This window comes from Dermacentor silvarum, chromosome 1 (genome assembly GCF_013339745.2).
Source record: "Dermacentor silvarum isolate Dsil-2018 chromosome 1, BIME_Dsil_1.4, whole genome shotgun sequence".
NCBI lineage: Eukaryota > Metazoa > Arthropoda > Arachnida > Ixodida > Ixodidae > Dermacentor > Dermacentor silvarum.
The window spans coordinates 190,623,067-190,638,589 of record NC_051154.1 but is presented as its reverse complement, the minus strand read 5'-3'; the positions used below and the strand labels follow the sequence as shown (position 1 = coordinate 190,638,589).

Here is a 15,523-nt window from a genome sequence, read left to right as displayed (position 1 = left end):
ACTTAATAAATTACATGCCTTATGCAGAGCAATTAAATCTGTCCCTTGATGATCAGAAGGGTCTACCCTTCTGATCATCACTGGGTACAAATCCACTGAGTGGATTTGTACCCAACTGCCAAAATCGTTTGAGGGTCCTTTAGAGAACATTGTATACAGCTGAACATGGATATATCAAACTCGAAGGAGATCATGAAATAGCTAGATACTACATAGATAATTCGATATATAAAATATGCCTATCTGAAGCATATTTGACAGATCTCCGCACGTCTCGGACAGTTTCCCAAGATTGTGAAATGCAGGAATTTACCAATTTGCTTCTTCAAGACCGTGCTGAACTCAAGAATGTTAACTTTTTTGTGCACAAATGTCACAATTAAATTGCTTGCACTGTAGAGTACTCTCACATGCTGATCGCAATGTTAACCCTAAAAACCTACGTCACCCACACAAGAAACCACAGTGCGTCTCGTGTGCCTTGGAGTGCTTTTTTCACGTTTCTATGCAGAGCAGGAAGCAAACCAGCCTGTATGGATATGCCCGTGCCAGGCCGTGCATACACCACTTAAACGGCCAATCATCATACGTAGCCAAGGGGTAATCCATGCAGACTGTTGTGTTGAGTTTCGGTATCTGAATCAACTTTTCGTTGGAACCAGTTGTCCTCGTGTTACTCGCATCTTGACTGCCCTAAGTCCACCTGTCTCTTCTTGTGTGCCACTTAGCGCTCCGATGCCTCACAATCCCATTTTTCTCGGCCCTTTCCCGATAGCCGCTGCAATGATAGGCGACTGCTGACACTACACAGACACCCTTAGATTTGAAAGTGGCTTTCAGCTTGCAGAATATCCGAGTCCATTCACATGTAACTGTAGAAAGAACAATGAAAACACGGTCAGCAGAGACCGAATTGCACAGTGTATGTGAGTCTTGTGCGCCAGTGCCGCGATGGTCCTTCGGCGAAGTGCGTATGTGGCGTGCAGCTGTTTTGTTAAATCCAAACACTAATGTAAAAATCTATCCAAGTCGGGGTTGGGGTCGGATTCGTTTTGCCCGCCCGCGTAAACGTCAAATGCCGTTCACGCAAAACCCTGGCCTACATGGCCGATCTCGGCAGCGCAGTTTAGTTCCAGTTTGACACCCATGCCCAGAGCTATACTCAGTGAAAGGATTGAGTGTCATCCACACTTTCTTGTCGAACACGTACAGGACCAAGAGGTCATTCGCATTCTTGAAGCAGAGGGGCAATCTGCTCTAGCCAATAACGGATGGCCACGGTTTGCATAATCAAGCCATCCATGTGTGCAGCCAGCAAAACTTGCACACATACCGTGCTTTTTCCTCCATACATGTACAGCCCATCAGATTCAATGTCTTGTTGAGAGCCCCTGCCAAAATAGTTATGTTTCAAATTTGTCGCATTAAATATTTCCGACAGTGCAAGAAGTGATTGTGTACCAGTTAGGAGAAGCACACTTGCAGGGGCGCCGCGCCACGCAATGTTCAATATATTGAATGTGGCGGTGAACGGCATTTCGATACACACATAGTACAGCGCTATACTTTTGCATGGGATTTTCAAGGGGATGTTACAATTGTTCCGACATAGACAATAATTCGATATACCTGGTTCGATATACAGTTAAGCCTCAATATAGCGAAGCCGGTAAAATCGGCAATTTGCTTAGTTGTATGGAAATTTGACCTTTTATGCAAATAAGTACAGTCGCCGATCGATTTTTCGTACACGGGAAGGGGCCGCGAATTATCAGGCAATCAAAAAAAAAGCAAATCTGAATGAGACAACAATTCTGTTGTTCAATTTGGTAGTTGGCAACGAATGATATGATTTCATGCCACGTCGACAATATCTTCACATCGGCGGTACAAATTAAGCAAAGCCAGCCACGCTTTCGCGAACATTCCACCCCCCCCCCCCCCCTCGGCTGATAGCGTCACCCGCAGTGTAACGCCGCTATCATGAAAACTGCTGGCAGGGGGAGCGAATGCTTCGTCTGCCTCTTGCTTTAACAGGTCTCTGAAACTTGAGATTATGCAACCTTCTCCAATACTAAATGCGTGGGAAGACAGCTTACACAATGCCAAGCCCGTCTCGGCACGCCCACTTTTTTCACACGCCGCAGATTACCTCTAAAACAGGGGGTGTGCGGCTGCGTGTGCGCTCAGCCGCGCTTACAGCCATGCGCAGCCACGGCCATGACGCGCGCCAGAAATCGAGGTGCCCGCGCTTAATTGCGCTCCCCTCTCCCTCTTTCCCTTCACTTGCGCGGGAAGGTGGCACTCATGAAGCCGCCATCTTTCCTGTCTCACCCTCACATGCTTTCACTCGCACCTAAAGCACACAATCCGCGGGGCGCAATAGCATCTTATCGCACTTGGACTTTATACAGAATTTCGGCGGTCGCTCTTGTTGTGTGGCACGAGATTTGAGAGGTGCGTTCGGAAGCAGCTGCTTGCAATTCAATCATTTGACCACCTGCGTCCACAGAAGTTTCCGTTTATTCTCTTTGTATTCATCTGCGGTGGCAATGAAACTTCGTTATATTGAAATCGCGTATAAACACACTTAGTTAGATCGAGGTTCTAAATACATGGTGTTCTATAGACAAGTAGTTATGAAAAATTAAATACTTCGTTATATCAAGATTTTTGGTATATTGAAGTTCATTATATCGAGGTTTAACTGTATCCGGGGGTCCACCTGTATATGTGAAAAATTTTTTTCACGGCAAAGTAAAGATATTTCAGAGATTTCGAAAGCAAACAATTTTAAATAGTGCCCATTATTGTGGAGCTACATTAGATATGCCTATCGTACTCGACCAGTCCAATTCTCACAGGCTTCCAGTCTCTAGGCAGTTTTAGCACAGCACACTGATACTTGCCTGCGCCAGCACCGACAATGTACGCCAGTAGATCTGCAATGGCCATTCTTTCTGAATCCACGGGTTGATATTTAGATGGGTCAACAAGCCATCCTATGCACAGAAAAAAAAGTATTTAAGCAAACACAAGCAAGCCATTAGGATCAAGCAAAAAGCTATTAACCATGCAGAGTTTCACATTTGAGGCATAAAACACAGGAAGTGTTAAAATATTTTTTTTCTTTCAATATTAAATTTTCAATACTTGTATTATCAATCTGTAGTTACTTTACCTAGTCTTTCGTTCATGATGAAGAAAAATACAATAAACTGTCCAAAAAAAGTCCTAAAGCTGTTCAGTTTATTCATGGGTACAGTTTACAAGAATTGGCTTTATTTGAAATGTTGGTAAGTACAAACTAGAATCAAAACAGGCATACATAAATAACATGTTAAATTCTACACTGGCCACTCTGCGTCAATTACAGCATACACTAGAGGGTGGTCATGCTAGAATTAGGCACATTGCAAAGTGCACATTCCGACATACTGTTCTTCCTTCATTGTAGTGTGCAAGGCTTGGCTTGCTCAATTTCTTTTTTAAGTGCCATGCTCAGCTATCTGGCCGGCAATTTGCAGCCATAGGAAAAATCTTACAGAATGTTGCATAATACTTCTCTATAACCCAGCAACAAACATGACAGTTTACCTGGTAGATATCATCCAACAATCCAGTGGCCAATACATTATGGATGAACCTGGCCAGTGCTCTTGAGAAGTCCTCATACAGTTGGCCCAGAGAAGCTCCAAACAAAAGACCAATTGTGCCTGCACAATGCAACACATACATTACAGTTGGGATTTGTTATACGTTTTGGCCAAACATGTAGATGTCATGACACAAAGCATTACTCAACTGCTCTAATGTCTGGAGACTTGCTTTCAAGTACCATATTTATTCAAACTTCAGCCGATTTTTTTTTTGCAGGACTTGGTAAAAACTCATGGGGGGGGGTCTGCTTAGAATCGAGGTTGCAGTTCAAGGATTCAAGTAAGCGTATTCATGCGGGGACACAGCCCATGAAAGTGAACTTTCGGACCGCTGGCTCAATTTTAATAAAAATTGGTTGCTTTTGACATCATCAGCCTTTGCACAGATCCTATTGTACCCTTGATGGTTATAGAACAAGAGGAAAACAAACTTTACAATGACGGTAGCCATTTCATGCTAAGCACTTTCCTTGCATTGCGAATGCACTTCCAAAATGGTGGTCAAGGGCAAATTTCTTTTATCCGAGGCACCACCATCTAAAGATATGACTTCACGCTTTATTACTGCACAGACGTGGCTGAACTTTTGCTCGCATCTTTGTATAGTCGAGGAACCCAAAGCTGCAGGAAACTGAACACATTTTTTGCACATGTCCCCCTTTTCAATCCGTTAGAGAACTGTGGCTGTCACTAAATTAAAAGGCTGACCGAGGTACGTAGCGCACCTGTTAAACCTGGCCTGTACCGTAAGTACCACCAACCACATATCGCTAAATATAGGTGGTGAACTAGATAGTGGATTTGTGTAAAACCATCCCTGCTGACTTCATGACCTTCTCTAAAGTGCTGCATTACAAAAGCAATGCAGAGAACCGAGGACAGCCCATTGCGCAAGTAATGAGGTGACAAGCAATCACCTGACAATGTTAATGACAATGGTAAGTGGGCTTGTATCACGAATTGAGCTTTAAATGTGTCATGCACAATCCCCTAAAACATTATAGACTGCCATGGAACAGGCAAGAATATACAGCATTTCAGTTTTGTTCCTCTTTCAGTTCTCTTACAAACACGAAAAGTTTAACACCTTCTGATTTCTGAATATCGCTTTTGAGGTCAAATTAGATTTGAGTAAATATGGTACTTCCAATGCATTATACAGCTGGTCTCTATGGGTGCAGGCCTAATACTGCCTAGTGACTGAAGGTTTCTTTCAAATGTGGATTGAATGACAGTACTATCTTTGATGTTTTAGTGCACAACATGGTGATCAGTTCATACAAAGGGACAGGAGATACACGAGCAAGAGAAATGTGCTATCAACTCATTTTTATTCAAAGCAGTACAGGAAAAATTTAACACACAGATGATATGCTTACAGACATTGTAGTGTACTTGTATACTTTATCGCTCTGAATAAAGAACAGTTGACATACACCGCATCTGCCCCCCCACGTTCTTCTGAGCACCTAGACTAATCCCGCAACGAAATAGGAATGCGACACAGGTAACGTCAGCATCTGCCCCGCCTCGTTCCTGCCGACGAGGAGCCGAAAAGGGGATTTAAGGCAGAACCGGACTATTGTTGAGAGGGAGTCGCCGCCAGCTGCCCCGTCGGTCTGATGTGCTCTTACTGCTACTTGTATGCTATTACCTGCTATATCTGTACATAATGTATAAAGCTTTCAATCTCCTTTTCGTCTGCTACAAGAGTTCATCTCTCGTCCTTGACCCCGAGTCGCAACACTGTGCAATGCAGCCTTTGGGCATCCACTAGTCATGCACAGCATACCATGTGGCACCACTGCTCTAGTTACATCTTGCACCAAATCAAGAATGCATTGAACGAAGAAATAGAATGCATTGAACAAAGTTGGGGCACCAGTGACAAATTGCAACAATGTAGATTTTTGGAAAACCTTAATTTTGGGTTCTATGTCTCGTAAACGACCTATTCTGTAATTGTTAGCACCTAATTCTACGGCAAAGTACCAAAAGAACAACACTATTGAGGAAACTGTGGCTTACAAATCTCGCACAAATGGCAAAATAAATCCGAACTTCACGTGCACCCCATTCCCAGCGCACATGGCTGGCTGGCGCCATCTTGGTGTTGTTTTGAACGTAAGTTCTTTCTCATTTGCCGCCTTGCAAAATGGCGTCAGCGGCGTGATCGAGGCGTGGTTGCCGTTTTCCCGCGGTGAGATGCGGAACGCTGATTGGCCAGAGTGGCGCATTCAAATCCCGCGCACTAAAGCGCAGTTGCCATTGGCCGCGCGTCTGCTCGCCTCACAGATCCTAGCTCCATCTGCTTCGGCAGACATTTGCTGGCGAGCTGTTCTTCGGCTTGCACTATCTTTGAGATTATTTTCTCATCTTTCTTTGATTAATTTCGTGGCCTTCAGCTTCTTAGTCGCATGCGATGCTGGCAACGAAGCCCAAGACAGCAAAAATGTTTGGTGCACGGAAGTGCAGTCCGAGCAGCGAGGTTCAAAGCTGCTGAGAGTACGGTCCACCACTTATAAGGAACCATTTATTCCAGCCGAACTCGAGCTTCTCAAGATCACAACAGAAAATGAGCGCTTAAAACAGCGGCTGAGATTTCTCCGGTATAGGCTAGATAAAGTTCACCAAAAATATTCAAAACATTCACCATAGGGTTATTGCACTAGAATAAGAAGAAATAAATGTATATCCCAATGATGTTAATAATGTCTCGCCTTGATCACTTTGCAAGTTCACATGAATACCAAAAAAAAAACAGTTAACAAAACACAATGAATGCTCCCAACAGCTACTCTGACTTCAGTATTAACTGGGCAAGTTTACTGAACATTTCCTAATCATTCGGTGTAGTCTTGCTACACACATTATATTATAACAAATAAATGTACTATATTGCAATTTTGAAAAGCATGCCTTGTCTTGATCCTTTCTCAAGTCCACAATATTAAAAGTTAATACAATGAACACTCACAATGGATGCTCAGGCTTCTGCAGCATTAGCTGGGTTGGCTGATCAAACATTTCCAAAACATTCAGCATACCATACTTTCCAGTGTATAAGATGCTTTTTTTTTCTTAATTTTTCGTCAGTGCGTCTTATAGAACGGTGCGACCTATGTAGTACATCTTTTTTTTTTTTTAAACTGCTGTCCAAATCGGATCCGATGTTATGGTCACACGAAGCGCATTCGTTCACTTAATTGCTACGGGCTCTGTGCGCACTATCGAGGTGCCGTGTTCTCGTGATCAAGTTCCCGAGCGCCGCGCGAGAAGGATGGAGCAGCAACGCAAACGGCGGTAGGCCGACCCCGAAGTCGTCGCACCTGCAGATCGCTGTCAAGATATGGCACGCGCCGCTGCGCAAACTACGCAATTGCTACGAAAGTACAGGCAGCCCCCCTCCCCCCTTCGCTCCCGGGCTGCCCTCCCGCCTTCCTCCCTTGTGCGCGATTCAGCTCTACGTCGCACGCTTTCACTCGCACATAGAGCATATGACGCGGGGGGACGATGTTATCGCCCTTGGACTTTATACGGAACATCGCGGCAACCACGACGGCAGAAATGCACCTGGAGTGGAAATATATGGCATACTTACGCTTGCGCGTGACCCGCGTTCACGGAGCGAAATGTCACTAACGTTTTTAATAGCTTACCGAAAGAACAGGCAACTTATATATGTTTTTTTTTAACTGCCGTTTTGAGGGGGGTGCGTCTTAAACAAAGGTGCGACTTCTAGAAGGGGAAATACAGTAATGTTATTGCATTTACATTATCATAAATAATATAACGAACCGCCACCCAAAAGCACTGAGCATCAGTGGTAAAGTTGCTCCACGATAGCTCTCTTTAGCTTCACCTCGCGCGTGCAAGAGTGAAAGTGGGACAAGGCAAACCGACGGGCGAGGAATGAAACGAACGATAGGGTGAGGAAAGCAGCGTAAACACTACCAACCGAGCCAGCACCGAAGCGCGGCACGGGTCTCTCGCTCCGTTCGCGGTTTGACGCGGTGAAGCCTTTTATTTTTTCCGCGCAGTTCTGCAAAACAGAACCATGTGTGCTCGCACCAGCGTATTGTTTCTGAAATGGGGAGTTCCACGCCGATCTACCACAGAAAGGAGGTTGCAATGTCGATATCAGAGTGCATTGCTCATGAAATCCAAGGATTTTCAAAGAAGGAAAAAACATCCAGGACTTTCAAGGGCCTTGAAAACGCACTTTTCAATTTAGAGGGTTTTCAAAGATTTCAAGGACCTGTACGCACCCTGTTACACCTAGTGTCCACCTAGTGAACATGTCCATTTCGTCTGCTGCTGAAGTGCTCATTGGCTGGGTGTGCCTGTCTCCTGACACGTACCACTGCCCAGCCAATCAGAACTTCAGCAGCAGACGAAATGGACATGTCCACTAGGTGGACATTTACAGAATAATCCCCTGGTTTGGACTGGTGGCATGGCCACCAGTCCCATTATTGCATTTTCTTTGGTTTACCAAGTCAGTTGCTCATAGTAAGACTGACAGTCTTGGTGCTCCAGAAGTGTAAAGAACCAATTTAGTTTAACTTAGACCTCCTTGAGGCACTGTGTGCACAATTGGGCATGCCAAAATAGTGCATCAAAAGCAATAGTACTGATGAAACTAATGAAATTTAAAATGTGTCGCAAACATTCTGAAACAGTTCTGATTGGACCTGTGCTGCAAGTTGGAATAATATGAATTAGGTGCTTTAGTAAGACGAAGGTAGACATCAGGGTGCCTGCTCTAGTATCAGCATGTTATAATGTTGTAGAGAGTTCACTTTTTTACCTTTTTCAGAATTTTTTACATCCAGCATACATTTCAAGCGGCTGGATGAGTGGTTTCCAAGCATGCTACACATGAAATAGTTGATGTTCTCATATCTGATATTCCTGTAGAGAGTTCTTGCATTGAGTCCACAATATATAAACTTAAACACTAATTGAAGAGTTAAATGTTTTTAATCCATTTTGCAGCAGTACACTTTTCATGATTCTGAAGATGCAAGAAATTTTTGTGAAACTAAATTTTCAATACACAGAATCGGCACCTGATGGGGATATTTATTTTTAGTATCCCTTAAACACAATCGGTTTTCGGAAGCACAGTGTGGCCTGAGTCCACTACAGTGGGATGACTGGGGTTATGTACCAGTCATCTGTGATGCTACCAAATAATATTATGCCATTATGTCACTTGAACCCATGAAGCAATACTGTAACGAATGCCTGTTTTGAAACAGTCAGATTAATGGATGTTATAACTGCATGTCACACGTCGAAGACAGAGGTATTGTACTGTGATTACTAGTCAACAGCTATATCTATTAAAGAAAAAAATGAGGGAAGTGTTGCAGCACATTCTTGGGCTAATAAAATTTGCAAAGTGAGAGGATCGTAAAAGGATACATCTTTAGCTTATTTCCAGCAAGACCACGTCTGTTTTATTTTTTGCTCAACTTATCAAAGCAATTCTCAATTCTGCACGCACTGTACACATTGCCTAAATAAATAAACAATTCATAATATAATTGTTATTATAATATAATTAATTATACAAATATGCACATGTATTGATATTCCTTTTTTGGTCACCTTTCAAGCCAATTTTGCACTATTTTACCCTAGTGACACCTCTTGCCAGAGAAGAGAAAAAAGCTCGAAAGCCTAAACGAGAACACACAGATATATCGACATATTTTGCTGCAAATTTTTACATACAAATGTCAGCAAGGCAATTAAGTTAATGATTGTCTTTTAAATTAAAAATTAAATTCTGGGGTTTTAAGTGCCAAAGCCATGATTTGCTAATGAGGCATGTAGCGAGGGACTCTGAATCAATTTTGACCACCTGGGGTTCTTTAAAGGGAAGCTGAAGAGATCTTGAAGAGGTTTTAGAATTGGAAGATTTACGGGGGTATGGAAGTCTAACACAGTATAATTAAACTCTGGCAGTTATTTTCTTGATTATGCAAGTTATTTTCTTGATTAAGCATGTAGCAGTGCTGCAATCACGGTTTAAAATTTGGTTGAAGCTCCGCCCCCTTCACGTGCTGAGCGTAGCAGTGAAAGACACTCCTCGCCGATACCTAAGATGATGTCACGATCGTCTTCGCCATCAGAGCCCGTTAAACGACCCGCGGTGTCTCCTGCAGATGCTACGGCTTGTTTTTGCTAAATTAAGCAACTAGTGGCAACTTCTGGCCTGTTAAACTATGCTTTCCGTATTCAGGGAGTGAAAAAGTATAATAATTCATTGAAAGCTCACTTTTTTTGAAAAGTGATTCAGCTGCCCTTTAACGTGCACCCAATGCATGGTACACGGGCATTTTTGTATTTCACCCCAATCAAAAGACGGCTGCCACGGCTGGGATTTGATCCTGTGCCCTCGAGCTTAGTAGCGCAATGCCATAGCTACTACGCCACCACGGTGGGTAGTGAATGTCTTTTAATCCAGCACATTGTTAAGACCCCAGTGCTTGGTTTTATTGGGTACATGACGAGCATGACAGCTGAGGATAAAGGCTTTTGTAACCTGACAAAAAATTTTGCTGCTTTTGATTAAATTACTTTTGTAGCATACATAATAGTGCACTTTAACAACATTGGCCTAATTAACATTGCGGCCAATTATATGTTCCTAAGACCCCTTGTACAATACATCGCACATTGACTTCAAAATTTTTTCAAAATTCATTCGAAAGTAATTACACAAAATATTCATTCTGGGTATGAAGCACGGTGCATGTGTAACTGTAACGAAGTGGTTTCCTCATATTCTTGCCATCCGCATTCGAGAAATTTTACACTCAATTGACGGCCAAAAGCCGCCTTCAAAATCACCGAGATTGCGTGAAAATACCGGACGCAGCAGCAACATGGCAATGCACTACACGTAGTTCCATCTTCCTCTCTGCGTTTAAGCAATGAAATGCAGTTTTTACCACAGCAAACATGAGATGATGGACATAGTTTTTTTTTTTTTTTCACATACATGGAGACGCAACGCTTGGCATCTAACCATGGTACTTAAATTCCAAAGTAGTTTTTCAAGCTCATAACATAACAGTAGACAATAAAAACCACCTTGAAGAGCGATTATATCCCATATTGTGTTAGGGTCACAGGAGGGTATTGCTGTCGTCATGCAGAATCTGTCTCAACAGCACAACATCCAATACAATCAGCTTTTAACAGAGAATAAAAACCAGCTCACTCTTGCATGTCTCCCGATCCAAGTCCTTGATAATACCCGCAAGGATAACCATCTGTGGCGTGCCTATTCCAGATCTGAGAAAAAACATCCAAGATTTGTTCTCACAAATACTTTTACTCAAGAAAAGAGGCATTAAGAGAGAAGAGTGTAAACTCACTTGAGATATGCCTGTACTGGCTCAAAGTTGACTAGGTAGGCATTCACAAAGTTGAGAACTTTTGTTGACAACTGGATATACTAAAATGTCAAGAAGAAAGCAATGCATGTGGAGCATGTTATGAACCGAACGTGAGTGGAATGACATCTCTCTAATGCTGGTGGAAAAAAGCTTACTCCATGTGGTTCCTCCTTGTCTGGAATGAGCGGCCGGCCATCAGCCAGGGAGCAGCGGACACCCCTGTTCTCTGTCACCTCCGCCTCAGGAACCCCCTTCGGCTGCAGTGGACCTGGGCCGGGGCTATGTTCTCGTGGGGCAGTTGTCAGTTCATACCAGTGGCCCAGGATGGGCTCGCTGTCATCATCTGCATTACAGCGCAACCAAACTTGAGGATGTCATGTGCATGCCATACTTACTGGGGGCCTCTTCGATTATCAGTCCCGGACTCACCGCGGACTTCCCGAGACGCCAGTCCGGCGTTCGTTTTTCTCGGGTGGCACCGCGCACCAGTCCGAGGGTTGCTGGAATGCGCTTGTTTTTTTCGGAGCGAAGGCCTCGGACGCCCTGAGGACTCACCAAGTTGCCCGGAGGTTTTTGGTCCAGCAGCTAGCAGGTGATAAAGAGACGCGCAAGTATGCGGCCATATTGAGGTAGGCTCCATGCGCTCTCGTCTGTAGTTTGCGTTTCCGCAGGACGTTAGTTTGCACACTTCCAAAGACTACATGCTGCTTTTCCTGGTCTTGAGGCCTAATAAATGCAATTTGTATTCTAAGAGCTTTAGCTCCATACATTTGGTTGTAGAGTGAACTGCAAGCTCATCACATAACAAGAAGCATCGCCTTGTCACTTCATTTCAACCCCCCCCCCCCCCTTTTTTTCCCCACGTATGCTATAATTAACCTATCATGGCCAGGTGAACAAATCTTTACTAGGCCCAGCCATGATGAACACACCAAATTTCCTTTTCTTTGTACTTTAACTGTCTGCTTGCTTTATACTGCAGACTGCCTTTGCACTTGTATGTCTACATTACAGGCATGTGGGTGTGACGACACTGAACGACTGTGTGCACAAAAAAGAAAAAGAAAAGAAATACAGGGGTGCAAAAACAGTTCTCAGCCTGACTTAATTTCACATATTTCGCTTGCGTTGTTTTCTTACTCAGACTCAAAGGGCGGCTTCTCAAAGCTTGATTGGGACGCAATGGTAAATGGACTGAGCCATGTAAGCAATGACTGAACAATTTGCAGGCATTGAACACTGAGGCTTCATTCAACATAAATTTCCTGCAAAAGAAATTTCCAAGTTCATGACACCATTTATTTGCCACGTCGCAAAAACTAATGTGCAAGAAAAATATGCACGGTCTCATAACGTAATACTTTAATGACAAGGCCTGTCGCACTACATCAAGAAATTGTGCAAAGGAAAACATTAAAATGAAGGAGGTTATAATGAACTAATGAATGCAGTGAAAATTGCAATTCCCCTTGAAATTCAATACTACTGCAAATTTCCGGCCATCTGGTGTGCCAAACCAGCCATGCTGCCTCAGCAGCCATGGCCTCGAGAGAATGGACGGTTCCATTATGTGTACTGAAGGCCTCAAAGGCCAAGTAGCAGCCACTCGATTGCCACTGACTCCCATATTGTGTGTGCACAACATGCTTTGCTTTGGCTGAGTGTCATTTTATTATCACACCAGAATAAAACCTGAATAGCAGAGTGCATGGCTTTCAGTAAATGCTGCACAGTGTAACCACAGTCATAATAACCTGCTTGATATGCGCAGTCACCTTATGGGCTTTGGTTCAGCTCTCATTCTTTTTAACGATTGCTTGGCTTGCTGGCATTTCTTGAACTTGCCAGCAGAGTGGCGAGAAGCCGTTTATTTCGTGCAACACTCATTCCTGGATGCCAGCATTAAAAATTTAATGAAATTGTTCAGATTTACGTGCCAAAACCACAATATGATTGAGGCATGCTGTAGTAAGAGACTACGGATTAATTTTGACCACATCCGGTTTTTTAATGAGAACCCAATGCAAACTATGAGGACATTTTTGCATTTCGCCCCATCGTAATGCAGCCACCGCAGCCCGGATTTGATCCAGCGACTTCGTGCTTAGCAGCACAATGCCGAAGCCACTAAGCAACCACAGTGGGTCTGAACACCAGTGCAATGAAACTGATTTTGTTGTTTATACTTCTATTCAGTGACGAGCACTGTATGAAATCACAAGACGGCTGTACTTCACTGGGTTGCTCACAAAACACTGATAAGCTGAGCTAACAGTTTTTATTGTGTTCCGAAATGCACAATCCCAAACGTGTCATCACAGCGCAACAACGTGTGGAGTTTGCAAGCTACCTGATTTTGGCAGTCGCCGGCAGTCTACAAATACAGTCAGGAGCGTGTGATGATGCTAAAGTTTTTTCATTGTGCCATGTAGGCACATGAGTCAATTCGGCATTGTGTTGGACCGCAGATTGGTGCATTTTTGGTGCAATTTTTGAAAATAAACAAGTGCATTCAACGCTGTGGTGACTGCATCAAACATTCTACTAGTTCCATGGTAGTACTATGTCACTCTGGGTCAGGCCAAGAACTGTTCAGCACAGCTGTAACAAGTCCCAATTACCATATTTACACATGTAAGACTTGGCCTCATGCACGACTCGCATCCCCGTGTTGGAGGGTGAAAATTTGGATAAAACTTTTTGCCTATGCATTATGTGGGTATATGCATGCGTCGCCTCCAAGATAACACCGGTGAGCCATTGCGATCACGGAGGCATCGCCCACATCTTAATTATTACGCAAGCCACTACTATACTCAGGCTCAAAATCAACTTGCAGTGCAATGAAAGCTACAGGGCACGTGAGCCAATCAGAGGAGCCAATGTGCAGATTGCATCATTCCGGGACATATCTGTGCTTTCTCTGAGGAGAATGGAGGAGATGTGGAGCAGACAATGCAGCAATAAGTGGTGCACCTGACCACAGCCTACAGGAAGCTATGGCCCGAATGTCCACAATCAAGTGACATGACAGACGTGTACAAATAATTAGCGCATATGCAGCACCATTCACAAACGCATTAAACTTGATAATGCAGACCCCACCAACTGTGGGAATTGATGTAAGCAAAGCTTTCACAGCCACTCCCAGAGTGGGACCACACTGAAGCAACGGATTGCTCTGCACCATGGTGCAAGATATATACTCTTTAGGTGAGGGCACTTTCGAGAAGCAATCGACTAGGCAAAGTAGCAAAGGCGCGCGCCGATCAGCCTGGTGACCGCAGCAGATACTTATCGGTGGGATGACGCAAGTTCAACGTAGAAAAGGTCTTAGCTCCCGTCGGCATAGCAACCTGCGCTTTGCGGGAAATCCGAAATGATTGAGTGACGCGTGAAAGTAGGTCACCACGTGGTGAGTGGTGGTGTAGGGTCTCACATGTGCTCTTGGGACAAAGGAACAACAACACAGTAGTGCAAACAAGTAAAGGGGCATTTATTGCACCTTACATACACTAACACACACTAGCCGAATTACAACCAATAGAACATTCACATGGGCGCGCGACAAATCAAGGATGTCCGACTCACCGCGACTCGACAGCGAGCGAATACGTTCGCCCCATGCCATGACACCATCGCGTAGTCGTTCACGTGTACGGTCACGCGAACAGTGGCGCGCTCGAACGATCCGTGTTCATCCATACCGGTGTCCTGCTCTTAGCCTCGCGCGACGGTCGCGCGAAGCGGGCCGGCGCACGCGCGAAGCGTTCGTGCGTGCGTGTTGGCCGCCGATCCCCAGCCAAAGAGGAGCGCCTTCGACCTTTTTTCTCCCAAGTCACCCCGCCGTTCGGCAGCGCTAGAATCGCGACACTCGCGCCATCTTTCGCAATGCGCCGCAACCACACCGACCGCCGCCGTTAGCCACGCGGAGAAGCCGGACCACGGGAGCCACGCCGGGAAAACAACATCAGGGGACGCGTGAGAGTCGCGCATCCACACAGTGGACAGCGTGGGGGAGAGGGCACGCGCGAGTTCCTTGTCCACGCAAGCTCTAACCTGCGTTTTAAGTGAAGTTGCGTCGTTCCGCCGATAGGTATCCGCTGCTGTCACTGAGCCGATAGATGCGCGCCGTTGCTACTTTTAGTCGATTGCGTCTCGCAAGCAAGCCGAGCAGTGTCCCCACCTTAAGAGTATATATCTTACACCATGCTCTGCACATAGTTCTACCATGCACCCCGACCAAAGCAGCATTAAACATGTCAGATACCCCAAGGAAACATTCACTTTGGCAAATGCATTCAAGGCACATTTGCAGGGCACTCCACTAAAGCAGAAAGGACAGAACCACGGAGCAAGACAGCAGCGCCAGCTCCACTGCTAGTAAGGCAGTTCACAGCACATTCACCAATCCGTTAACAGCACAATTCTTCCATGCATACGTTTGGA

At 44.6% G+C, this 15,523-nt stretch overlaps 1 protein-coding gene across 4 annotated transcripts in view; it reads right to left on the bottom strand.

Annotated features, from left to right (window-relative positions):
• Positions 1-15,523, bottom strand: part of LOC119436549 (E3 ubiquitin-protein ligase UBR4-like) — a 465,665-nt gene that overhangs the window by 345,588 nt on the left and 104,554 nt on the right. For 2 of the 4 annotated variants that reach the window (XM_037703422.2, XM_037703424.2), the window contains exons 12-17: positions 11,504-11,659; positions 11,230-11,417; positions 11,054-11,133; positions 10,897-10,970; positions 3,598-3,716; positions 2,910-3,002 (exon numbers count right to left, since the gene is read on the bottom strand). In XM_037703422.2, the coding sequence (XP_037559350.1) occupies positions 2,910-3,002; positions 3,598-3,716; positions 10,897-10,970; positions 11,054-11,133; positions 11,230-11,417; positions 11,504-11,659 (710 nt within the window). The remainder of the gene's footprint in view (positions 1-2,909; positions 3,003-3,597; positions 3,717-10,896; positions 10,971-11,053; positions 11,134-11,229; positions 11,418-11,503; positions 11,660-15,523) is intronic. The other 2 variants (XM_037703425.2, XM_037703428.2) reach the window with 1 other exon arrangement.